The following is a 27,354-nucleotide window of genomic DNA, read 5'->3' as shown; positions in this document are numbered from 1 at the left end:
GAAAAAAGAGATCAACCCAGCGTGTACTAGACCGGTTGCCTGTCCAAATCCGCGCCACCTGCATCCGCTACGTAGAAACCGACAACCGGTCTGGTAAAACATTTCACTCATGTACCCGGATTCGAACCCAATAAAGGGCACAATGAAGCGTGCCGTCCTTTCGAGTACGTGAAATATCCTAACTGTCAAATTTACTTCATTTCCTGGTTCTGTTTTTTACTGTCGTCAATATTTGATATATCAATATTGCGTGTATGGAAATAAAGAGGATGGAATAAGTGGGCTGAAAATGTGATTTTCGGAAATATCTTTAAAACCATAGGTAACCATGTCAATTTGTTAAATTTAGGCGTGCAAAAAACAGACCGGCATCTCGACTCGTCGGTCTCGCTCGAACCTCTCCTCTCTCACTCATCAGTCTCACGCTTACACCAGTTGAAATCCTCTGCTATTTGTCAATAGCTTTCAAAGTTGTTGATGTTGCATTTTCTTCAACTTTTCAATTCAGCCTAGGCCTACTAGTATTTCCTTTGCACTCGGGGGGCTTCAATCAGAGTGAGTTGACCCACAAACTTAAACTGCAGTTTGTTGCGTAATACAGGGACTTGTCACAAATACACAATTGATAGTGAATGAATAAAACCAGTATCAATGACCAACCCCAGTATCCCTGTAGCCTATAATAATAGTTTTTTTTTTATTATACAGGGTCCTGACAGGGATACTGGGGTTGGTCATTGATACTGGTTTTATTCATTCACTATCAATTGTGACAAGTCCTGTATTGCGTAACTACAGTATAACCTGTTTGTGTCACAAGATTTTTATAATTAGATTGGCTCAACAATCAAACCACTGTGAAACTAATTGAGGGGTCAGTTGCCCAAATCTTGAATTCAAGTTTACCATCGCTTAAATAGCATTCCGGGCCCAGTTTCACAAAAAAGTTAACTCAAATTTTTGGTGTAGGCCTAGGCCTAATTGCTATTGGTTACTCCATGCTTTCAATGAGGACAACAATTCAAACTTTACCATTTTGGCTTAAACTTTTTCGTGAAACTCGACCCTGATTCTGTAAAACCTCTACAGTTTTAAGTTTAAGGTCACTGGTCAAGATTATATATAAGCATTTCGGTACGTCGGCCTTAGAATCTTTGTGATTCGTGGTATTGAATTTCGATCGATGTCCACGCGTGAAAACAAACAAACTTTGTACTTTTCTCTTTGTGAAAGTCTGCTGAGGGGCCTGAATACGTGTTTGCCTATAGGCCCTTTAATCTGGACTAGATCAGCCAAGGTCTGGTTAGATATAGAATTACCTAACTGTAGTTATATACGCTGAACTTGATGTTTATGTAAACTTAAAGATAGCACATCGATTTTTCACCGAACTAATCTAATTTATTGAATTGGGGTTCAAAGGTACAGAATTAACTGGTTTTAGGCCTAAATCAGAACTGGGCCAGTTGATTAGAATTTGATGTAGTAACAATTGAAAATAAAGCGTTTATTTATGCAATGGTGAGGCTAAAAAGATTTAATGCCTTGTTTCTCATTTCTGCTGAACTTAAGGGCCCAGTTCCACAGTTGTGAGTTAGTGTTAACTCTGAGTTAAAGTTAGTTCATTTTCAATGAGTTAAATCTTAACTCCGAACTGTGGAACTGGACCCAAGAAGTTCACCCGGCTAGCTGCCTATCTACTCTGTACATTAATTTTTATGAAAGGTTTACAAAAGTTTCCCGGCTGATTAGGAGGAACAAGGTATCATTATTTAGCCTTAACTTTCATCAACTTTTGAGAATGAGCTGAGGTTTTAATTTCTCTTTAGGCAACTTAGTTTATTGCAACAGAATTTGTCGATATGAAATTTGAAATGTGGTAGGTTCGAGCCACCAAGCCCTGTTTCACAAAAAGGATTAGCCTAACTCCTATAGATCAATTAAAGATAGGCCCTAACCAAAAAAATCAAAACAATCTCGATGTTTTAAAAATGGCTCATAGAATTCACTCGAAACATCTTTACTCGCATAATTTTTTATTTTTCAAATTGTGGGTTTTTCTTCGATTTGAAATACAGTTGCTTGACTACTGAAGACGAAGGAACCAATGTTGTTTTAATTTAGGTGATTGGAGATTTGGATGCAGTTTCGAGGTCCATGTTCATATTCATATCATATCTATTTTCAGCGCAAAAATATCCTCAAAATGGATGAAGTAGAAGATAATAAAGAGGAAGGTAAAACTGGCTTGAATTCTACAATCACTCACAATCATTGCATGGCAGAAAGTAATGACGATTCTGCGGGATTGTCGACGAAACAAAATGTCGAAGATGAGGTACAAAATCATAAAACGCGATCGTATTTGATAGAGGATGAAAATAAGGACCGCACGCCGAATGGACTAACGCATCGAGACGGTTCGCGTTCGAAAAACGTGAATTTCGACGACCGTTCGAATTTCTGTATTTGCCATCTCGAAGAAGGCGACGGTGCTTTGACTTCCGACGTCGCCACATCGGAGTCGTCTCCGTCTGGAGTTAAATCGGAGTTCGATTCGGACAATAAAATGAGCCATGAGTTGGAGGGGTTGTTGGGTTCGCCGGCGGATGGGTTTGTTCGGTGCAGTGTCCCGTCGGAGTCGGGAAACAAATCCGAAAGCGAAGAAGACCGTAAACTTGTGCCTTCATCGTCGAATAATTCGAAAACAATGCACGCATTTAAAAATAAGTAAGTTCTCGTTTTTCCGATGATATAATCTGAGAAAGCCAGCTTTAACCCTTACAGTGCCTGTGCTCGCTCTGCGATCTATAATCCACTCACTCTATAATGCCTCTACCTCGCGGTGCGATGTACGCGTGTAATTGTTAGGCCTGATTACTTGAAATGTGCTTAAAATATTGTGAAATATTAGTAACTAATGATACACCGCAGTGCTGGATACAGGTAATAAAAATTGCCGAAAAAGTCCTTCTTAGTACTTCATTTTACGTCGTTGGCCTTACGACTGGAAACCTTGTTATTGCTTGTTTAAATTGATAATGCACGTATTGAATGGTCTCATTGTTTTCAACAGGAGTTACGACAAACCAGCACGGAAAAGCTCGATGAGAAAGTATCGCAATGCTATGCAACACGCTATTCCGATTAGACCGAAATCTGTGTAAGTACAACATCTCCGACATGTTTCTCTATATATATATATATTTATATATATTACAAGCACAATTCTCCAAAGATGAAAATAAGTATTCTTTTATACAAATCAGACCAAGATCTGGGAGACGCATTAATAATGAATAGCTGAAGTTCCATTTGCCGTAATCACAATAACGCCATAGGCTTGGCTCCTTAACACCATAGGTTCTTTATAACACCTTGCCTCTTTAAAATGCAATTCTATGAAAAGCCCTTAGCAAATTTGCACGGTCTCGACTTAAGTAAAAAAGTGGTCATAAATCTTCTTAAGACAAGTCACAAGTTGTTTGATTGGCTATGGTCTTATACTTGGCTTAAATTTGAGCCCCAACTGTGTGATTTATCCCTGGTTTACACAAAAACATTTTTTTGATTTGAGTACGTAAATTCAATTTTCACTTTACTAGGGCCTTTAAATCGCAGAGAAAAAAGTTGATCAAGGCTTTAGTTTTAGTTTTTTGCCAATCCGTTTGAAGTGATTTAATAATGATAATAATAATAATTTATTTTCTTATAAAGCCCAAGTCTAAAACATAATCATTGCGCTTGACATTAAAAAGAAAACATACATAAAATAGAGACACATATAAAAAAATTTACATATTAAGTGGAATACTTGACTAGAAGTTATGACAAATATGTTCGATTAAAAAGAAAAGTTTTGAGACTAGTTTTAAAAGATTGAACAGTAGGACTAGTTTTAACGTGACTAGGAAGCCCATTCCGTAATGCTGGCGCCGCACACCTAAAAGCCCTCTCACCTAATTTCCTGGATTTTCTAGATATGAAGGATTCTTTTTTTTTCAGGGATGAATTTTGTCCGTCGGAGCGTGCCGGTCTGTTTTCGTACATGTCGTTCCAGTGGATTCAGCCGCTTTTGCTGCGAATCCGAAAACGCGGCATCGACGCCAGTAAAATGTGGAAGATACCTCGCGCGCAAAGCGCCGAAATCAACGCGGATAGGTTCGTAAAAATCGCTCTCGAAATACGGGGAGCAATTCATGCAAAAATTGTCCCTCTGACGTAAAGCATTGTAAGAAGTCCGGGCCCAGTTTTTGGTCCTATAAGCTACAAACTAACAATATATTTTAATCTTTCGGAGACTGGTAAAAAGACTGACTGAAAATGCTCATTGATCATGTGAATTCTTGTTGATTTCTCCAAAGGGTCCTATTACAAATCTTGAGAAATTAGGGAATTCTTACTCTTTTCTAAGAAATCAGGAAATACCCCGGTAGTCAAGGAATTTGAATTTTCATGTCTTATAATTCTTGCTGGTGATGAGTGGCACAAGGAACCTCTCGATAAGAACCAGTCCTCACAGAGGATATCTTAATAAGAGACGAGACGAGTAGTACTATATAGGTTAACTATTTATTTGACGCACGAGCTTTCGCTACTCATGTATAGAAGCTTCATCAGGTGAACGAGTGAGGATATCTTAAAACCTAATGAAAGAATTATTGATCAAGGGTCTGGAAAATATCAGCGAATCTTAGATTCTCTGCTCCGTAAGAACCCTGTGTCCTACGAAACGATGTTTTTGTTAGAGCTGTTCTCTTAGTGAATTGAAACTGTTTTCTGATTTGATTACAGATTGGAGCGACTGTGGTGCCGTGAATTAAACGGACGCGGGTCGCAGGATGCGAATTTTTTCCGCGTTTTACTTCGGTTCGTGAAAACGCGTATGATTCTGGCCGGAGTTCTTCTTCTGTTGCACGTTCTTATCAGTTTTATCAGTCCGGTAAGTTTCATCATTCCATGCTTCGGGAATAATACAGTGAATTTGACATGAAGTTATTCAGTAGTGGTGGGGGCTGTAACAGTAAATATTTCACTGAATCGAGAATCAGGGAACTCAGTAGCTTTGGCATTGTAAATAGTTCACGGCGTTGACTAGATACTGAGTTAAGAATTAACAGGGAATCAGAAGTTTTTCCAAAAAGATTTGTAAAAATTCACCAAATGTTTAATGGAGTGGAACATAGTCGACTGTATTCAAGATTTCATTGCGAAAAAATGATTGATTTTTCAGGCCATAGTAATCCGTTTGATGTTGGAGTATTGTCAAGGTCGCGAGGAGAACGTACCGTACGGAGTTGGTTTAGCTTTTATTCTTGTATTTGCCGAACTCTGTCGCAGTCTTTCGCTGAATCTGCTGTGGGCTTTAAATTATGAAACGGGTGAGTCTTGGGCCAAAGTTTAATTAACGTACATATATGTATGATTTTGAAATTTTACTGGGTAGCAGTGTATTGCTTATGCGAGGAATTTAGACTGGCTGCATTGATTGTTTAGTATATAACCACCGTGGCCGCTGCAGTAGCAAAGCTTTTGGTCTCCCTAAAATCAAGAAATAAAGCTTTATTCTGCTTGACCCTTTCAGTGCTGACTTAGATACCCTTAAGTGCTGGAGATAATTTGAATCCAGCGCATTAAGTAACAGGCCTACCGCTATAATACACCACTCTGTGGTGTATCATTGGTTACTAATACTTAACTGTGTTTGACAGGTGCTGCCATCTTCCATCAGAGATAACCGGTTACTAATAACATCAGTACACTGCAATAGGACGTACTATCAGTCCATGTATGATTAATACACTGCACTGCAGTGAAAATGCACTGGAAGGGTTAATCAATGTATGGGGCGGCCACCCATCTAAAAGCCCATTTGTTTGAAAAATTCTTCATGTTGTTGTAGGTACGCGGGTGAGAGCTGCTACAATGACTTTACTTTATAAAAAGGTGCTCAAATTGCGTAGTTTGAAGGACAAATCAGCTGGAAAGGTAAAAAGATATTTTTTATCAAAATGTACGGGTGTCGGACTGATGTGAAAAAAATGCACATATGGTTTAAAAGTGGGAACAAATGTGAAAATCTATGAAACTCATTGGAATTTGTGAAAGTTTGAGAGAAATATCTGTCAAAATAGTTCGATCCCCTTCTATTTGTGCCTGATGCTACGGCGCTGTATTAAAGCTTTCGATAATTTTGTTTTCTTCATCTTTTTCGACAGTTGTTGAATCTATTTTCGGCTGATGGATTTCGTTTGATGGAATCGACGATCAACGGAATCAACGTGATCTCTGGTCCATTCAGCTCGGTGGTCAGTTTAGTTTATCTGCTGTTTTTAATTGGTCCGGCTGCTGTAGTCGGCTACGTCGTCTTCTTCCTGTTCTATCCATTCCAGGTACGTACGACCTCATTTATACACCGGTGCAGTTTACCTTCAGTTAATTGGCGCCGAGTCGGGTTTTCTGGTGAAATTTTGACACAGAAATTTAGTTCGATTATGTCCAATGCACACGGCGCAGGGGAACACAGAACACTGAATCGAAGTTTGGATACATTGTTTCATGAATCCAGGATCCAGTTCCACAGTTGTGAGTTAGAGTTAAAATTAGTTCATTTTCAGAGTTAAATCTTAACTCAGAACTGTGGAACTGGGTCCAGGTTTCTTGTAAACGCATACAACACAGAGAACAGGGAAACACTTGGAAACATGTTTCCCTGCGTCATGTGCGTTTGGCTTTCGATTGAAATCATGTTCAGTCCATTGAGGAAACACTTTTCATGCTGCGATTACAAAGGGTCCCGAATGTTCCAGCTAATTCGATGATACGTTAGTTGTCATCATCTTCAGGAACACTATTAGTGTTATGGCAAAATTATGATACATATTTGCAGTCCTGAGAAAGACTCATTATTGCCGTAGTAAGATGTGATACAAACGGTATTCTGTCGCCTAAAAAACATCAGTCCCTAGAGTCACAGATATTCAAGAGTCGACTGTATTCACTGTATATCAAGGAACAGTCTACGGTCAGTCAGTTGCTCTAAACTTGTCTACATAGTAGAAATGCAATTTCAGTTAATTCTAACTGTGTTTTGAGCAACTTGCCACTGGACGCTGGTTTTTTTTATAAATTCAGGCCTTTGTTGTACATGTGGTTTCGATGCGTCTATAATTGAATTTGTCTCTGGTTGTTTTAAAGGTTGTTCTGTCGAATTTGTGGAGTAAATATCGTTCGCAGTTAGTCGTTTTAACCGACCACAGGGTAGGTTCTGTTTTATGTTACTTTCGCTTCTGATTGAGTATGTAATGTATGCACCTACTATGGGGGAGGGGAGGGAGGTAAATATTTGCCACATTGAATGCGTGAATGTTTATCCATTACGTGTAAAAAACCATGATGAATCAAGTTTGAGTCGGGGATCATTCATTCATACGTATGAATTAGGCGAGGGGGAGGGGAAAATGGAATTGCATACTGTAATGCTTAATGTAAATGAAAAAATGGTCGATTTTGCGTACAGAGGGGGGGTTGAAAAATTCAAACTTTATGCGTACGCAATAAATGAATGATCCTTTGTCCAGGAACAGATCCAGAATTTTGGGAGGGGATGCTCTTTTGGTAAAAATCCAGAATCAAAGCGCAAACCACGAGGGTCACACGGTGCCTCCTCCAGAAGTTTTTTTTATTTTGGCGATGCAATTTTAGAACATTATCATTGAGACCATCCTACACCAAGAATGCAATCGATAGACCAGAATCAATATGTGAGAACCTATGTGAACATGGGCATTTAATCCAGTGTTTATTCTATGTATGACATGTAATTGACAGTTCCGTATTCCACTTAAAAAGCAAGCATTTTACAAGAAAAAACTCAATCAGCTAAGAAGATAGATTAACAAATTGTTGTGTATAACGACACATACATATAATTACATGATGAGTACGTACACTCAATATATTCCACCACGCAGGCTGTGTTATTTTTACATACATCAACACCTACTAAACATAGATCTGATTACAAATTGCTAGGCATATATATAATGATATAGAACATCAACCCATGTTGACAATATGCTAGTCAAAACTTGTTGTTCATGGCATATCACCCAATTTTGGATCATCATTTTTCGTCACCTGGAATCAATTTTTTCATAATTTTGTTGATAGAACATAAACTGGTATTCCCCAAATTCCCCATTATCCAATTATCTCCAAGCACATACACCTGATCATCGGTCACACATATGCAGCGAGGGTCCTGTATATTCATTCCATTAAGATCTTGCAAAATTTTCGGTTTACCAACAAATCCTTTACCACTACACCTCACATGTAAAATATAGTAAGTGTTCTTTACCTTTTGTAAAACCAAAAGGTTTGATTTGTCCAATGAAGCTATATCTTTAACAGAGTACTGAACATCTTGTTTATTTGTATCCGGTTTTAGAACTAAACTGTCTTTAACCTGACCAGTCTTCAGACAAAACATGTGAATTTTACATAGATCCCTTGAAACTAGAAACATGTGTTGTGCATCATTTACTGCTAGGCGCATATCATTTATAGTGTATTTCCTCCCACCAGCCTGATTTATAATATTTCTGCCTCTAAAGGACCTTTCAACTGGAAATGTTATGATTTCTTTTTCTTTTACGTAATAAATCATGTTATAGGTCACCACTGTGGGTTTTAATGAGCTTTTAATGGGCTCTTCGATAAATGTACCATTTACGATATCGGTATATACACGAAGAGAGAAACATGAATTCTCACAAAGTACATTCACAAAACCTGTTATCTGATCACATGATAACCCATAGATCACTTCAAATTCATTCACTAGCTTAAAATCTTTATAATTATCAGAATAATAGATTTGTCTTTTGGTTGTGATTATTACCCTTGTTATTTCTTCTGTTGGTTTATACATCGTTATCCCAGTTGGTGTAATGTCTTTAGGCAAAATACACCAACCAGCAAGATTTAATGATAATTGGTAATCGGTTGATGTTCCTTCATTAACCTCTTTTTGATGTGAGACTGAGCTTCCAACAGCTCCTTGAGTCAGTACAGATACTCCCGACTCAGCCGATCTGGATTGTGGTTGCATCTGTTCAGCTGATCCAGATTGTGTCTGCGCCTGTTCAGCTGATCCAGATTGTGTCTGCGCCTGTTCAGCTGATCCGGATTGTGGTTGCTTCTGCTCAGCTGATTTAGATTGTGGTTGCATCTGTTCAGCTGATCCTGATTGTGGTTGCTTCTGTTCAGCTGATCCGGATTGTGGTTGCTTCTGCTCAGCTGATCCAGATTGTGGTTGCATCTGTTCAGCTGATCCGAATTGTGGTTGCTTCTGCTCAGCTGATCCGGATTGTGGTTGCATCTGTTCAGCTGATCCGGATTGTGGTTGCTTCTGCTCAGCTGATCCGGATTGTGGTTGCATCTGCTCAGCTGATCCGAATTGTGGTTGCTTCTGCTCAGCTGATCCGGATTGTGGTTGCTTCTGCTCAGCTGATCCGGATTGTGGTTGCATCTGCTCAGCTGATCCGAATTGTGGTTGCTTCTGCTCAGCTGATCCGAATTGTGGTTGCATCTGTTCAGCTGATCCGGATTTTGGTTGCTTCTGTTCATCTGATTCTGGGTCGTTCAGCAAATGGATTTTACCGATTATATCTTGGAGTCCGAAATCGCTTATCATTTCTTCACCAGAAATGAACTCCAAATTTTTTGACATAAGTTTATTCATCAGTGTCAACAGGTTGTCACACATATCTGAAACTACATTCTGTATGTGTGAACCCATTTTCTTGAATGTTTTGGTTTTATCCGTAAATTCCCGGCACTCATTCACCAATCCATTGAACTGTTCTTTCGTTTGTTCATCGTCGTTTTTCCAGCGTTGAAGATCATTCACGATACGAGATTTGTATTGATTCAGTTCAGTCTCAAACTGAGCCCTCAGTTTCTCACATTGTTCATCAATGCTGCTCATGTAACTCGTATACTGACCTTGACTGAGTTCAAACTCGTTGTTGAAGTTAGTTACGACATTCTCAAAATGTTCTTGAAGCGCCTCCATTTTCGCTAGACGCTCCTTGTTAGCAAGCAATAAGACTGACGCAGTAAACTAACTGTCGTCTGTATATAACACTGGCTTATTGGAATGTTACCGTACGCAGTATCGAGTGTCACAATACCAGGTAATGCATGATTATTTAGACACTCTCCCTGATGAGCTTGAGATACAGTCCCTGGGGATATTGATAATGTATCTGGGTTTTGAGCAGGGGTAGAGTCCATGGTTTGAGTGGTTATTCTGCAATAAATCAAGAGAAAATATGTCTTGCTTCTGATAAGATTAAAAAGACAATGGTAGCTGGCTCCACCACATGACCATGACACATTAGATACGAACAAGTGCTTGTTATTTAAATCAGTATTTTTTTATCTAAGAGCTGGGTAAATGGGACATGACACAAAACACTGCAAACATTATGAAATAGATAGTACAAGTAGATATATAAGATATGTGTAGTCTTTTTAAATAACAAGGAACTTGAATACATGTACTAATAGGCCTCAGTAGCTCAGTGAGATAAGGTGTGATGCTGTTGCATCTACTATCTGTACTGAGTGACAGGTGGGTTCGAGTTCTATTGTCTACAATGTGTGGACAACATTTCAAAGGCTGTGGTCCCGTAGTGAGGTTAAATGTATAATCCAATAGTCTTGGGAAACCCAAGATCCAAGCGGCGTAAAGCAAACAAAACCAAACAAAACCAAATCAAAGAGGATACCGATGAGACCGCTCGATCAAAAAATACAGCTTACTCATTTCTTCAGCAAAACAATTTGCAACGAGTGAAATTCCACATTGAACAAGCATTTTACAAGCAAATCACACACTTTAAAGCGTCAATATTATGTTAACGACCGTTACTACTTCAGTTACCTTCATCACTACACCTCACATGTAAAATATAGTTCTCGGGGTAGTTTTGTAGTAAAACTAAGAGGTTAAATTTGTCTAATACAGCTATATCTGTTACTTTGCTTGTATTTGGTTTTAGAAGTAAACTGTCTTTAATCTGACCAGTTTTCAGACATAACATGTGAATTTTACATGGATCGCTTGAAACTAGAAACATCTGTTGTGCATCGTTTCACCTCTGAAACTTCATTGATATTTTGCATGACAGTTATGATACCTAGTATGCATTATCTAAGGGTTTCTGTGTGAGTCGATGTGCACTATGTCATCAATAACGGTGTTTCAAATAATAAATCTTATATATAAAATATAATAAATATAATATATATCTTATATCTTAAATATATTTTATTTTTGATAAATTTTCATAATTATTTTTTCGGAGGATGTGCATTATACGTCATCAAGATATCGGGGCTGGACTGGTTGCCAGTCGATGTGAATTTTGGCATTTATTTCGTAACTGGCGGAATCTGGCGTTTTTAAAAATTGGCATTTTTTTAGGGTATTACTTCCACCTTTTCAATTCATTGCATGTGAATTTACTAAGGAGGATTTTATAGAAGCCTATATATCATGTGGTGTGATCTCCCATGCTCACAAAGACCATGTGTACTAGCAAAGTCAATCACTGATTTATACACTGCACCGCAGTGTAGACGCACTGAAAGGGTTAAAATGACTGAATGAGACAATTAAGCACATTAATACACTACAGTGCAGTGTACTAGCAAAGTCAATCACTGATTTATACACCGCACTGCAGTGTAGACGCACTGAAAGGGTTAAGATGACTGAATGAGACAATTAAGCACATCAATACACTACAGTGCAGTGTACTAGCAAAGTCCACCACGATTTGTACACTGCACTGCAGTACGGATGCACTGAAAGGGTTAAAATGACTGAATGAGACAATTAAGTACATCAATACACCACAGTGCAGTGTACTTGCAAAGTCAATCACTGATTTATACATTGCACCGCAGTGTAGACGCACCAAAAGGGTTAACTTCACCATATTATAATTTACGTTATGAAATATTTCGTTATTTTAGATTCGTTTGATGAACGAAATTTTAACGTGCGTCAAACTGATAAAGATGTACGCGTGGGAGGTACCGTTCTCTCATACAGTTTCAAGTAAGTACGTAAGAATTTCATCAAAACTCTTCATCATAACACTGACCGCTTGAACCCCAGGGCAGCATCCAGTTTACCGTAATGAATGAATGAATGCTTTATTCTCTCTAAATACAAGTAATTAATATACACACATAAATACAATTTGAGAAAAGGACATATCCAAGCCGAAGGCTGTACCATAAGGGGAGATGCCCTGTAACTGTTATATAATAATGAATACTATAATAATGAAGTAATGATAACAATAATAACAACATTAATTATAATAATAATGACAATTAAAGTGATGATAATAATAATGGTCATATCAATGGTAATAACAATACCGTAACTGTTGTGAGTTAAGATTTGACTCATATAGTCCTGACACTAGAAACGAACTATAATTATAGACTCTGTTCACCCCAGAGTATATCACCTCGGTTAATCGCGTGCTCCGGACGATATATATTACACATTTCTTATTCCAATTCATCGTGATGAAGACCCATCCCTGTTCCGAATGCCCTGGAATTTGCGCAACTATGGAGAAAGTTTATTTCAAGGTTTTTAACTAGGATTTAGGCAACAATGAAAAAACATTTCTCAGATAAAGCAGAGCCATGTTAAAGGCCACTAACTCTGTGCCACCGTCGGTTTTCAGATGTTTCTTAAGAAATAGTTCTTAAAAGATGCAAATTCTGAAAGGATGAGTGTCAAATTTACAGGTTCTAACGATCTTTGTCTCGACGAAAAGGGCCACCTCAATATGGGCAGGCAGGGGTGCGGACCCCTGAGACCACCCCCTTAAATCAGTCCCTGGCACAGACGGAGTGTTTCATCAATAAACGATTGGTTTATAATTCAGAATATCGGAAAGCCGAGCTGAAAGTTCTCAAAAAGGCCGTGTTCGTACAGAGTATGAGTAAAGCGTTTATACCGAGTATGCCGACGATCGCGGCGATATTAACCGTCATTACCCACACGCTGATCGGTAATAATCTGACGGCCGCCGAAGCATTTACGCTATTAGCCGTACTCAATACAGTCCGTCCGAAAATCAACCTCATCCCGAGTTCGACGAAGGCGATCGCCGAGGCTCGCGTAGCGGCAAAACGATTCCAGGTAAGACGCGACGCGGTGTTGTTTTTTTGTTTGACAAGTTGTTGCATCTGGTTTATACCTCTCTCAGTTGGATTCGTGTTTGAGCAATTTATAAATGTTTAGGGTCTCATTTTCTGAATGTATGTATTTGAGGGTTCGATCATCTTTATTTAGCGATATATTCATGACCTACTGAACATCGAAAAGTGCTATAATTTGCCGGATGTTGCATCTGGTTTATACCTTTCTCAGTTTGATTTGTGTTTGAGCGTCTGAATTTATGAGTTTTTAGGGTCTCATTTGCTGAATGTTTGTATTTGAGGGTTCGATCATCTTTATTTAGCAATATACGTAGTCATTGAAAAGTGCTATATAATTCGCAGGATGTATTAATGATGGAAGAGCTGGATGAACTGGGATCCGAGTTGAAGTCCGCTGACGATAGTAAAGACGCTGTCGTATTCCAGGAGGCCACTTTCGGTTGGGACGCGCAAACGCCGAACGGAAATGAAACCGATCAAAGTAAAAAAACGGGTAAGAAAATGAAACGAGGGAACTAATTTTCAGTTAATTGACACCTTGAAAAATAACTGGTATATAAAAAGATATTTATATACTAGGGCATTGCTTAATATTGTCGTCAATGAATAATGTATCGTAAATGATGGACCATCAAGAAAAAATGAAGTTATTTTGAATTTGTTGAGATTTTGAATTGACCAGTGACGATATAGGGCAGCACAGCCTTTTAGTCATAGAATAAAATAAATGCCAATATTCACGATTATAGTTCTTATTTTGAAATGCTAATATAGATGAGGTAGTGCAAGCCTACAGAACATCCTCAATAATGCTAAGCAGTTATCAATGTATGAACAAATATTACTATAATGGTTTTTACAGCGTCAACAAATTTTTAAAATTTGAATATCTGTCGGCCCTATTTCACTTTTTATTTATGATTTTTCATACACAGGTACACCGGCTAAGAGAACCAAGAAAACAAATTCCAACGGTGCCGAATTACAGTATTTGAATCAGTCAATAACAGATCGCGATTCCTATACACCAGTATTATTTGAACTCGATTTCGTAATTCCGAAGGTGAGCCATCAATCGGGGTATGGTGTACTGGTGTATGGGTCTAAAAAGTCTGAAACTGAAAAAATGGCCCGTAGCAAGTAAAATGTGATCACTTGAAATTATTTTTGATCCAGATATTGATCTGATGCCTGAACCCTGAATTCTCTTATACATTCAATACTTTGCCACCATTCTTCCAATCTTAGCTCATCCTTAAAACCCCTTGAAATTTTCGATTGTTTCCGATTTCCATTTTCCCTGGGTTTCAATTAATTGCACAAAATTGGTATTTTTGACATGCCATGGTTGTATTGAATGAAGACCGCTGCGATGTCAGGCAAATGCAATAACAGAATGAGTATGTTTGAAGCCCTCAAGTGAAGAAGTGTTGACATGAATATATACATCCAAAACCCTTACAGAATGCCACATTGGACATAAACATATGCCCAAAACCTTTAAGGGGTTTCAATATGTGTTCAGGGTTTACCAGAGACTACAAATCCGACATTAGAGATTTTATCAGCACACTTTCAAAAAGCGATCATCCACATTTGTCATAACTACCATATAGTGAATGTGTGAATGGTGTTGGTTCCAGGCTGCTGATATTGATACCTTCATAAGCATAATGAACATAGAGAAAATGGTCCGTGGTGAATGTTTAAAAGGCACCATTCTCTGACTATTTTCCAGGGTCAGTTGGTCGGTATTTGCGGAGTTGTGGGAAGCGGTAAGAGCTCTTTGATCTCGGCGATATTGAAGCAGGTAAATATTTCTTCAAGTAGTAGAAATCGCGACGAGATTTAACCTCGAATGATGAGCGATTTGTAATATTTGTTTTCAGGCGCATCAGCTCGGTGGTAGAATGCACGTGAACGGAACAGTGGCGTACGTCGCGCAGCAAGCTTGGATTATCAACAGCACGGTGAAAGAAAATATCATATTCGGCTCAAAATTTGATAAAAATCGGTAAAAATCGCTATTTTATTTCAGTTTCAACGAGTTCTTTTGCATTTTTACATGAAAAACAAGATGGAAAAGATAATGCCAGAATCTGGATGTCATAAGCTTCAAATCCTTGTCAGTTTCAGTCTTCAGGCTCGATTTCATCGACTTAGATAAGACCAGGTTTAGCTCACCCTGATATCTGAAAAAGACTGGAGTCAGATGCTTAAATTGTCACTATGGCAGTCATCCACTGGTTAACTTGACTGAGCGACGGGCCTTTACCCATACCTGTTATATTTCATTTAGCTCAAACATCAGCTTTTCACTGCACTGGTAGGAGGTTAAGAAAATTCGTTGAAGTTATTTTTGTTTGACAGTTAACTTCGTTATTTTCAGATATGCTCAATGTTTACACTCTTGTAATCTGCTTCCTGATTTAGCTTTACTTCCCGCTAGTGATGAAACAGAGGTTAGTTTCACCAGTTTTCCATTCATTTTGAGTACAGTAGACGACCCTAGGGCTGGTTTTATAGTTTAGTGTCAACTTAAACTGACGGGGGGGTAGTTAACTCTATTAAAAATGGTTTAAGATTAAACCAGTCTTTAAAACCAGCCTCTAGTGGACAGGAAACAAACACCCACCAATATTTGCTGAAATTTTATTCTCACTCTATCCATCTAAGCGGAGTCTACTCTATTCCGAATAGAAACCACTAGTACGAATAGAAAGTTCCTAAACTTTATTTCGCCTGTTTAACCCTTTCCATTCCCGAAATTGCCGAAATTGTCTAGTTCGAGGCAGTAGTTTCCGTATTCGTGCTAACATCGCTGGCACCCTCTATTTTCAGATAGGCGAACGAGGCGTCACGTTGAGCGGCGGCCAGAAACAGAGGATCAGTTTAGCGCGAGCCGTTTACAGCGATAACGACATCTATCTGCTCGACGATCCGCTCGCCGCAGTCGACTCGCCCGTCGGAAATCATATCTTTCAACACTGCGTGAAAAAACTGCTGAAGAATAAAACAATTTTATTCGTCACTCATCATATTCATGTAAGCTACAAAACAAAAGGGTTTCAGCGACATAAGATATCTCTTAATGTAGTAAGTGAGGTATCAGTTAGCTTGTAGTAACCTTGTATAGTACTGGAACTGTGGTGTGAGATATCTCATAGTTCCAGTGCTATACCAGTAGCTAATTTGAGATATCTCGACGTTCTAGTGCTATAGAAAAGCCACTCTGAGATATCTCATAGTTCCAGCGCTATACTGGTAGCTAATTTGAGATATTTCATAGTTCCAGTGCTATACCAGTAGCTAATTTGAGATATCTCATAGTTCCAATGCTATACCAGTAGCTAGTTTGAGATATCTCAAAGTTTCTATGAGATATCTCATAGTTCCAGTGCTAAACCAGTAGCTACATAATTGTGTGAGATATCTTATAGCCACTATGAGATATAGTTCCAGTGCTATAAAAGTCGCTATTTCATAGTATGAGATATCTTATTGCCGATCTGATACATAGTTGACATAAACACTTCAATATTGCAGTATTTACAACAATGTGATCGTATAATGTACTTAAAAAACGGTCGCATTACGGAAGTCGGAACTCACCACGAGTTGATGTCGTCTGAATGCGGAGATTACGCGGGTATCATGTCGACCTATAAAGACAATTCACAGCGTAGTACGTCGAACAGCAGCTGTGAGGAGATTGACAGCGGTGTCGTAATAGGACTGGGTGAGTCGGACAGGGAGAGAACATCGTCAGATCTGTGAACCCTCTCTTACTAGCAGTTCTTATCCCATCCCTGAACCCATCCCCATAGTTAGTTCTCTACATGGTTCCCACAGAACAGGGAAATTGGGAAAAACTCGGGAATTTTGAAATAATAATATTTGGGAATTTGAGAAATTTTCATCAAATCAGGGAGATATTTGGGAAATTCATTATCATATTATGTATTGCATTTGCCAAGTGCAGCGATTTCCCATTATAATCACCTTTATCAACCAGTCACCACTGAAATGTTGACTGTATGGTGGTATCTGTTAATTTTCATTTGGGAAAATTAAAAAACCCCCATGAAATACTTTTAATTTTTATTTTAACTGTGGGAACCGTGTCTCTAGTTAACCCCCTTGATAATGTATATAGTTATCTAAACAGCGTCAATCGCCTTACAATGGCACTCCCACCCCCTTCCTTAATTTGTGCGATTAATTTTTCGACATCAATTTACAGAAGGTTGGAAATCACGTTCGGCTCAGAATCTATCGGTGATGACCCGGTTTCGTCAGCGTATCTCGTCGATTTCGCTACCGGACATTACCGCTGACGAGAGACATTACGAAAATCCATTCCTCAGTTCGACCAGTATCAATAGCATCGCTTCAGATACGGAAGCTGAAAACACCTCAACAGGTAAGACAGATAATGATGTTTATTGTTAATGTATAGAATGTATAGTAATGCTGGTCAATTTCTTGTTTCAATTTCAATCTTGGTCAATTTCCATGTGTGGGTTTTGTTCAATTCAAAACCCAGGATTCTGATTTGACTCAGGACCCAGATCCACTGTCAATTTCTTGTTTCAATTTCAATCTTGGTATATTTCCATGTGTGGGTTTTGTTCAATTCAAAACCCAGGATTCTGATTTGACTCAGAACCCAGATCCACTGTTGAGGATTTAGTTTGACTCTGAACCAAGTTAAAAAGTTGCTTGGGTTTAATTTGACTCTCACAGTTGTGTGTGTACTTCGACTCTGGACCCAGTTTCACAGTTCTGTGGGTTTATTTTGACTTTGTACCCAGATTCACAGTTGTGTGGGTCTAATTTGACTCTGGACCCAGTTTCACAGTTGTGTGGGTTTGATTTGACTCTGGATTCAGTTCCAAACAGTTATGTAGGTCTAATTTGACTTTGTACCCAGTTCCTCAGAGTTGCGTTTTTTAATTGAATGCAATTCCCCAGTTCTGGTTCTAATTTCACCTAGATCCATTTCAACAGTTGTGGGTTAAATTTGGCTTAAAACCCAGCCGCAAAGTAGTTTCGGTTCATTTCGACTACTCTAAACCCAGCTCCACAGTTTCTGTAACATGTTGGATTAATGATGTCACACGTATTTTACTCACAGCAGACGTTAAATTCAATAGAGTTGAGGAATATCTCGAAGGTATATTCGTTTGAATCGTCTTGCAAAAATCATTCTTTTTGCCTGAAATTTTCCTTCATCAACCCATTTCCACTCGACTGCTAAAATATCAGACGATTCAACTTACTCAAATCAGTCTTTTCAAATGATGATCTTTTTTCTAACAATTACTAACTAAGCTATGAATTTTTCTGATTGAAAACCAACCTGAATGACTTAAATCAATATTAATTCTTTAACCCTTTCAGTGCGTCTACACCGCAGTGCGGTGTATAAATCAGTGATGGATTTTGCTAGTACACCGCACTGCGGTGTATTGATGTAATTAGTAATTTGTAATTATCTCTATTGAAAAATGGCAGCAAGTGTCAAACATAGTGAAATACTAGTAACTAACGATAAACCGCACTGCGGTGTAGACGCACTATAGTGGTATTCCCATTGTTCAACACACTAGGGTGGAATTTTTTAGAATTTTCAAATTTTCTCCAGCACTATAGGGTATTAATTAGTCAGCACTGAAAGGGTTAACCGGCAAATGAAGAGATGCAATGTGCTTTGAATCTGCATAAGTATGCTACCGTTCCTGTGCGTATTTGGAGATTTTGAATGAAAATTTAACCATTTCAGTGCTGACTAATTGTTAGTTGCTTGCTTGAGGGCAACATTCTTCAGCAATTCTTAATGAAAATCCAATCAACCAACCAGTCAACGCTAAAGTATGACGTTTTATCGGTGGGCTCCATTTCCATTTGGGAAAATCAAAAAATCTCCCATGAAATAAATTGGGAAAATCTAGGAACTTTGAATTCATATAATGGTGGGAATCATGCGTTGTAAGCAAAGGTTCGAATTTGATTCTATATTTGAATTTTATTTCAGTGAATGATGGAAAACTGATTAAAACCGAAGAGAAAATGACCGGTAGTATACGTAGTAGTACGTATCTGATTTATATCAATGCAGCAGGTGGCGCTTGCGTAGCCGCGTCGGTGATGTTTATATTCGCCGTGTCGATTGCCGGATCGGGGGTCAGTAACTGGTGGCTGTCGTATTGGATTTCGCAAGGCAGCGGGGTAAGTCATCGGACTCCATAAATATTTTTAAAGATACATCTAATAGAACAAGCTCATCGTAAAAGGCCTCAAACTTCAAGAGCCCAGTTTTAAAGACCGGTATTAGCCTGTTTCCTAAATCGGTATTGACAATCGTGACTTAGGAGGTCCAAATGTGGTCTCAAATCTTAACACTGGTCTTAAGTTGTTATACTGGCTTAAGAACTAAGATGGTCAAAGACCAGTCTCAATCACATATGACTTTGAAACCAGCCCCACGAGGTTAGGCCAGTTCCATCATCATAGACTTAGTCATTGGCTTATACTTAATGCCAGACCATATTTGGAGTCTAAGTCTTGGGGCCAGTTGCATAGTCATGGCTTAGATTTAAGACTGGTCTAAGACCAAATAAGTTCTATACTCGATCTAACAACTTAAGACCAGTCTTAAGATTTAAGACCACTTTTGGACTTACGACTGGAGTCATGACTGTGCAACTGGGCCCTGGTCTCTAACGAGTCATAAACAAATAAATGAATTTTGAATTTTATGTTCATAGTAAAATTTTTCATGTATTCAAATAATGATGTAAGTTTCTTCTCTCTCCTCGCAGAACACGAGTATAATCGTAGACAATGTAACAGTGATATCCGACAATATATCCGACAATCCGTCGATGTGGTTTTACAACTCGGTGCACGGCGCGATACTAGTCGCCTTGTTGGTGTTCACGTGTTTACGCGCATTCACGTTCATGCACGCGACGATCGCCGCATCAAATAACGTTCACGACCGCGTGTTCGCCGACGTGCTACGTTCGCCGATGACGTTTTTCGACACGACGCCCGTCGGTCGGATTATCAATCGTTTCTCAAAGGATATAGACGAAGGTAGGTCTACTACACGTCTAAGTGGTCTCTCAAGACAAACACACACACAACATAGGGAAGCACGGAATCAAGGATGTTTGATCTCGAAAAAGTTGTTCACGAAACCATATTTTTCGTTTCTTGTAGACGCATATAACACAGAGGAACGCTCAGAGACATGTTTACTGTTTCTGTGTTTACCTGCATCGTGCATGTTTGGCATTAGTTCTCTTATTCTTTCTCAATCTTCAGCTGTCAAATATCTCTGAGACTTAAAGCTGTCAGCAGTTCCTGATTTTCAGTATTTATAGCTATTTTATAACGAGAATTACTGGTTTGAATTGTTCGATGCGTACAGGAATATGAAAGATGTTACAGAGGGTCTTAACCGATCGATTTGAACATTTTCTTTCATATTTCGATGGAAAGATTCAATTTGTTACGGATAGCGCATTTCAGAAGTTGTCAACACTGAAGAAAAATTTCCAATTTGATTTTGTTTTCAGTTGATTGCGGTTTACCGATCATCATGGAGTCGTTGATACAGAATATGTTGATGGTGTTGTTGGCGATTGCGATGATATCGCTGGTGTTTCCGTGGTTCCTGTTGGCGGTCGCGCCGCTCGGCGTCGTGTTCATCGTGTTACAGCGTGTGTTTCGAGTCGGTATACGCGAGTTGAAACGCCACGACGCCGTTACGATGTCGCCTCTTTATTCGTTCGTTACGACCACCGTTCAGGGTCTCGTCACGATCAGGGCTTATCGTAAACAAGACGACTACTATCGAAGGTACTGAAGATTGACACTTATATAACCATGCCACTTAAGAGAGCTTCACAGATGCCTCCCATTCATTTTTCCCCAGCCTCTGTAACAGTACATCAGTCATCTTTTAATTTTCTCCCAGCCTACATCTGTAACTGTGTTTCAGTCATCTCTCCTCATTGAGATGTGATATTGGTATTATTACGTCATATCTCAGGCCGGGTACCCATTTACTCCTGGGTGGAGACATGCAAATGAGAATAATCAGCCAGGGACATCATGGTATTCAGGGTTTGAAACTATGACCTGACATCACACAGTCAAATGTTCTCGAGTTTTACCCTTTTCAATTCATACACTTATGTTCGTAGATGTGTAAGCTCATTCAATAGACCCAGGCTTTAATATGCTCTTTCGTAGATTGGCCTATCTTAACAAATCCTGATCAAACAGTGTATACTGAGATGTTTATTTTGAGAATGCCTGAACAAACCGTTTAGTATTTCCTGTTGGTGTTTTGTTTGTCAGGTTCAACGAGCTGGTCGATATGAATTCGATGCCGCTGTTTCTGTTTCATTCGGCCAAGCGTTGGTTGACGGTGCGATTAGATCTGTTGGCGAACGTGATTATTTTCTGTACGGGTTTGATGGTCGTGCTGTTGAAATCGAGTATACAGCCGGCGTACGCCGGGTTGGCGATCAGTTACGCGATACAGGTAACGTAGTCTTCGTGGTATTTCCGTTGAGTGCTATACCCTCCCTGACTTATACTGACTTAGCTGAAAAAAATATGGCAGATATCCGCCTTAGATTGCGTGGTGGGTCGTATAGAAAAATCGTAGGTGATCAATCCAAATTTAGTTAATTTTGGCTAAAACCATAGAAAAAGTTAAGTACTATTCGGAAATACAAATTTTAGTTCCAAAAATTGAATTTTCTTAATACAGTCAAACTCGCTTAAGTCATTGAGCAACTGATCCCAGGAGCCAGTTACTCTAAGGTTGGTCCTAATGAACTCCTAGTTAACTAGTGGTGAAGACAATTAAAGCTGCATTGTTACTAGTATTATCCAATAACTAGCTTTAACCAACTTTTGAGAAGCTGGTAAATAAAAGAATTTTGATAGAATATTGAAATTCTAAGCTTAGTAGTTCTAACCATGTTATTCAACAGTCGTTCGAATTATATTTCAGATGACCGGTTTGTTTCAGTACGCCACCCGCGTCGCCGTGGATACCGAATCGAAATTCACGTCCGTTGAACGAATGGAGGAATATATGAAGGTAAAAACGATCGTTTGAAAACGGTCAAACCGGTTCACTCCGGTAGAGTTGATTCAAATATTCGCTTCACCCCCTAAAGGATTATGGGCTTATGTTTACATCCGATATGTCATCCATTTTAATGATAAAGCACCCCGAAAAAATTCTAATGATGGATGAAAATATTGGTTGAATTACAGTTAGCACGGGAAGAGTCGTCCGGTAGCAAATCAACATCAGACGCTGCTGATTGGCCGAGCACTGGTCGTATAGAGTTCGATAGCGTGAAGTTACGATATCGTCCTGGGCTGAGCCTCGCTTTGAAAGGCGTATCGTTTGACGTGCGGTCGATGGAAAAACTAGGAATTGTCGGAAGAACAGGATCTGGTGAGTGGGAAATCTTTTGTCTTTGAGTGGTTAGTCTTTGAGTGGTAAGTCTTTAAGAAGTTAGTGGTTAAGGGGTTAGTTTTTCACGATGATAGAAAATCTCACACTTGAGAAAGATATGAGAAAGTTGGAGTCTTAAAAGTTTGTTTTCTTGAAGCTAACGATTTATTAATTCAACTCTTTTACTATAACCTAAAATTCATCTTCACTGCAGAAATACTCGGTTAACAAAAGTATGATCCCATCATGAACAAAATGACAAATTAAGTAATTAGTCAGTTTGCTTCACTCTTAATTATTTAATTTCATGTTATTTTATTTTGAAGGTAAATCGTCGTTAGGAGTGGCCTTGTTTCGACTGGTCGAACTCAACGCAGGAACTATAACAATAGATGGCGTCGACATCGCGAAAGTCTCATTAAAAGAACTGCGTTCACGGTTGTCGATTATACCTCAAGATCCGGTGCTTTTCGTCGGAACAGTCAGGTATGTAATGCAGCTGTCAATCAGCTCTCTGTACCCGCCCTCTCAGACAATCTGCTGTGTGTACCTGCCCTCTCAGACAATCTGCTGTCTGTACTCACCCTCTCAGACAATCTGCTGTCTCTACTCGCCCTCTCAGACAATCTGCTGTCTGTACTCGCCCTCTCAGACAATCTGCTGTCTGTACTCGCCCTCTCAGCACTCAACAGACTATCATCACCCTTGCAAAATCAGATTGTCAAAATTTCACGAAGTCTCCTGTGTGGACATAAGGCATTTTTATTTGAATGAATTGCAGTTTTTTACTGAACAGAGATTTAATCATCAGATTGTCCATACTTGACCCTTCAAACACCAATTGTCTGAGGATAGAGACAGCAGAAGGATACACTTTCAAATTTCCCATCATTTAGAGTAGCTTTGAATAAAACTTTGAACTAGATTTAAAGGATTATATCGATGCTTACCTCGTTTATTTCAGGTATAATCTGGACCCATTCGCCGAGCGTACGGATGCCGACATCTGGAGCGCTTTAGATAAGTGTTACATTACAGAAATGGTGAAAGGTCTTCCTAAACAGCTCGACTCGTTGGTCGTCGAAAATGGAGAGAATTTCTCAGTCGGTGAACGTCAGTTGATATGTCTGGTACGGGCTTTACTTCGTAAGAGCAAGGTACGCAAGTGTTTAAACCATCGGTTAATAGTCTCTCATCAATCAGGGTTTATCGGTTTGAATCCTGGTGTTAGCAGTCAGTCAGTCTTTCACTGGTCTCTAAACAATCCAGGGTTTATCAGTTTGAATCCTGGTGGTAGCAGTCAATCAGTCTTTCACTAGTCTCTCATCAATCAGGGTTTATCGGTTTGAATCCTGGTGGTAGCAGTCAGTCAGTCTTTCACTGGCCTCTCATCAATCCAGGGTTCGTGTGTTTGAATCCTCGTGGTAGCAGTCAGTCAGTCAGTCTATCACTGGTCTCTCATTAATACAGGGTTCATGTGTTTGAATCCTGGTGGTAAGCAGTCAGTCAGTCTTTCACTGGTCTCTCATCAATCCAGGGTTTATCGGTTTGAATCCTGGTGGTAGCAGTCAGTCAGTCTTTCACTGGTCTCTCATCAATCCAGGGTTTATCGGTTTGAATCCTGGTGGTAGCAGTAAGTCAGTCTTTCACTGGCCTCTCATCAATCCAGGTTCATGTGTTTGAATCCTGGTGGTAGCAGTCAGTCAGTATTTTCTGGTGGGGCATAGCATCTTGGTCAAAGGAAACTTCGAACCTGCCAATAATTCCCCGAGTGGTGTTCAATAGATTGAGGGGGAAAATAACCGTTGAGACTGGACAGCTAATTATACCCTGATTGGCGCTGGGTGGGTTGGATTTCTCTCGGAAATGCCGTCGGTCGCGAATGATCCAGATACAGCAGTTACTATAATACCGCGCACATCTATCTATATTTCAGATACTGATGCTGGATGAAGCTACAGCATCGATCGACACGGAAACCGACGCTCTGATACAGCGAACGATCGCCGAATCGTTTCGCGATTGTACGATTTTAACGATCGCCCATCGTTTGAACACGATACTCAACTACGATCGCGTACTCGTGTTGAAAAAAGGAAAGGTTCGTATCCTGAACGCAACTGCTCGTTTATTCTGTTCACCTCGAAAATCTGGAAAACTCGGTAAAATCATAAAAACCTAGAAAGAAATCAAAGAAAAAACTCAGACGATTTGACAAATTTTACCCGAATCGGGAAATAATATGATATAGTAGTACAGCGGAACCTCGTTAAAACAAACTTCGTGGGACCAGAAGATACGTTCGTTATAACCGATAGTTCGTTATATCCAGTATGAAATTAGTTAAACCTTTTTACTGATGAAATTCTATATTTGATATATCCTATGAATCCGTGTATCCTTTGAGATATCAGGTAGTCTGGTCTGTCCATTTACCTCTCATTACTTATCCTATATCCCCTCTCTTATCCTCCTCTCTTATCCTCCCTTCTCCGTCCTCTTTCTATCTCTTCAGTTCTGTCCACTCCATCTGACTCCCTATCCCTCCCTTTCATCTTACTCATGTCCCTCCACTCCATCTCACTCCCCATCCCTCCCTTTCATCTCACTCCCTGTCCCTCCACTCCATCTCCCTCCCTTTCATCTCACTCCCTGTCCCTCCACTCCATCTCACTCCCCATCCCTCCCTTTCATCTCACCCCCTGTCCCTCCACTCCATCTCACTCCCCATCCCTCCCTTTCATCTCACCCCCTGTCCCTCCACTCCATCTCACTCCCTATCCCTCCCGTTCATCTCCCTCCCCTACTGCCCTCTCATCCAACTGTCACTTCTGTCTTTCAATTATCTTTTAATACATTCTTTCTAGTGGATTTATTTGTTTGTATTTCCAGGTCGTTGAATTTGATAAACCGTCAACGCTCCTATCGAACCCGAAATCAGTATTCAGTAATATGTGGGAAGCTAGCGATTTAAAAGTCGTGTCTTCGTCGTCTTCCTGACGATAACTAATTTGGTTTTTGGATGCGTGTGCGCCAGTATTGATTGTTACTTATACCAGCCCATAGCGGGGGGAGGGTCAAACCCCTGCCCGAGAAAATTTACTCCCACTCCCAAATGGAAATATTAAGCAGGAACGTTACGCTACAACGTAATACATGTAAACATATCTGCTTAATTCGGATTGGCTTTATGCAGATTTTCGTTTAATGCCGGCACTATTTGCAGTCCATTTGTTCATTAGTATATAAGAAAATTACTTTTATCCCAGATTTCCCATAAACCGGATGAATTTTCTTGGTCCGAATTGAGCAGATTTTACTCTATATCAAATTTGAGCAAACCTTCGTTATACCAAAGGGCATCACTTGGATGCCATATCAGAGCTTCAAATTTCTCAAAATTTTTCTGGGGGACCCCGTTCTGTTCAAACCAGTTTAAAAGCGAACCCACCCGCATATTCCTCGCGCTATGGGCCAGTTATTGTGAGCTTTTTAACTAGCAAGAAGTGTTTATGCTTAGAATATACAATTACATGTACTTCATTCAGAAACAGTGCCATATGTTCTGAAGTATTGAGCAGTAAACTGCTGGTAAGTGTTGTTAATTGATCCCCTGTAACTTGATAACAAATACATTTTTTACACTGAAAGTATTTTCACACAAGTCGTTTTTGAACTTCGTCCTCAACACATGTGCAATATATTAGTATAAGTAATGTGGCCATGGCAGGCCTACTCTTTGGTAGCAACTCTGGTTTGCTGCCATTTGGCAAATATTCGTGCCTGACTTGTGAATGAAACCCTAGCCTGAATAGACCCAGAGCGCATGTATCAAATGTCATTTAAGGCTCGGTTCTTATTCTATTCATTCAGTCCGTGAATTTACTATAGAACAGGCAATTTGATTGGTTTTGTCAAACAGCACCCACATGTGCAATGGGCCTGTTTAGGGAGGATACGTTGGACTAGGTCGATCATTGTCTCCTCTCAGATCTTGTGCCTGTTTTGTAGGGCTTGTAATGGAAGCTCATTGTACAACAAATTTCTGCATGCCATTTTTCAAAAAATTCATTACAATCAAATCAAATCCGAATTTCTGGTATTTATCGTTTTAACAATATTCAATATTTTAACAGTATTCATCCTGAGCACAGTACTAGGGCCGTCGTTCTTCCAATGTTTCAAGTTAATCCTGTTCATTCTGAGAATAAATTATGGTGCTGATAATTCTAGCAATTGCCATGGCGATGATATTTAGATGAATCTATCTGGTCAGCTAGTCTATAAACCGGTGATTCAAGTTTTCATTTGTTAGATATATTAACGTGTGTGCGATACGTTTGATTGAAGCTTGTATATTTTCTAATGTAATAAAATATGTAATTAATTTATTAATGAATCGTGTTCGTAATTTTTAGTTTTATGGAATTAAACGAGTTCGAACCACGAAGATCTATTTCTCTATTCGGAAGTGGAGTTCCACAGTTCTGAGTTAAGATTTGACTCAGAGTTAACTCATTATTGAAAATGAACTAACTTTAAGTTAGAGTTAACTCTAACTCGCAACTGTGAAACTGGGTCCAGACCCAGGGGTTGTA

At 39.3% G+C, this 27,354-nt stretch overlaps 2 protein-coding genes across 4 annotated transcripts; one reads left to right on the top strand and one right to left on the bottom strand.

The window, feature by feature from the left end:
* Positions 1–196: 196 nt before the first annotated feature.
* Positions 197–27,105, top strand: LOC141911314 (ATP-binding cassette sub-family C member 5-like). 3 transcript variants are annotated; one of them, XM_074802306.1, is made up of 30 exons: positions 197–322; positions 2,189–2,730; positions 3,077–3,163; positions 4,006–4,161; positions 4,795–4,942; positions 5,234–5,381; positions 5,903–5,988; positions 6,219–6,392; positions 7,198–7,260; positions 12,052–12,136; positions 12,987–13,243; positions 13,606–13,756; positions 14,199–14,326; positions 15,002–15,073; positions 15,153–15,277; positions 15,653–15,725; positions 16,105–16,308; positions 16,810–17,002; positions 17,507–17,686; positions 18,404–18,439; positions 19,301–19,494; positions 20,088–20,364; positions 20,850–21,132; positions 21,637–21,823; positions 22,301–22,390; positions 22,570–22,756; positions 23,083–23,242; positions 23,721–23,913; positions 24,693–24,857; positions 25,649–27,105. In XM_074802306.1, exons 2-30 carry the CDS (start codon positions 2,207–2,209, stop codon positions 25,754–25,756), a joined length of 4,734 nt encoding a protein of 1,577 aa, XP_074658407.1. In that variant the 5' UTR covers positions 197–322; positions 2,189–2,206; the 3' UTR covers positions 25,757–27,105. The 3 variants fall into 3 exon arrangements, with proteins under 3 accessions (XP_074658407.1, XP_074658406.1, XP_074658408.1); XM_074802305.1 differs by having other exon boundaries at positions 18,401–18,439; XM_074802307.1 differs by lacking the exon at positions 18,404–18,439.
* Positions 7,694–10,137, bottom strand: LOC141911316 (uncharacterized). The gene has a single exon (XM_074802308.1). The coding sequence runs from the start codon at positions 10,079–10,081 to the stop codon at positions 8,126–8,128; it is 1,956 nt and encodes a 651-aa protein (XP_074658409.1). The 5' UTR covers positions 10,082–10,137; the 3' UTR covers positions 7,694–8,125.
* Positions 27,106–27,354: the final 249 nt, after the last annotated feature.

Source organism: Tubulanus polymorphus, chromosome 9 (genome assembly GCF_964204645.1).
Source record: "Tubulanus polymorphus chromosome 9, tnTubPoly1.2, whole genome shotgun sequence".
In the NCBI taxonomy this organism is placed as follows: Eukaryota; Metazoa; Nemertea; class Palaeonemertea; order Tubulaniformes; family Tubulanidae; genus Tubulanus; species Tubulanus polymorphus.
Note: the sequence above shows the minus strand (reverse complement) of the source record. Positions and strands in the feature narration are given on the sequence as shown.

Coding starts and splice junctions, on each gene's coding strand:
- LOC141911314 (XM_074802305.1), top strand. CDS start 2,207: ATGGATGAAGTAGAAGATAATAAAGAGGAAGGTAAAACTGGCTTGAAT. Junction 2,731..3,076: donor ATGCACGCATTTAAAAATAA/GTAAGTTCTCGT, acceptor TGTTTTCAACAG/GAGTTACGACAAACCAGCAC. Junction 17,003..17,506: donor CGGTGTCGTAATAGGACTGG/GTGAGTCGGACA, acceptor ATCAATTTACAG/AAGGTTGGAAATCACGTTCG.
- LOC141911316 (XM_074802308.1), bottom strand. CDS start 10,081: ATGGAGGCGCTTCAAGAACATTTTGAGAATGTCGTAACTAACTTCAAC.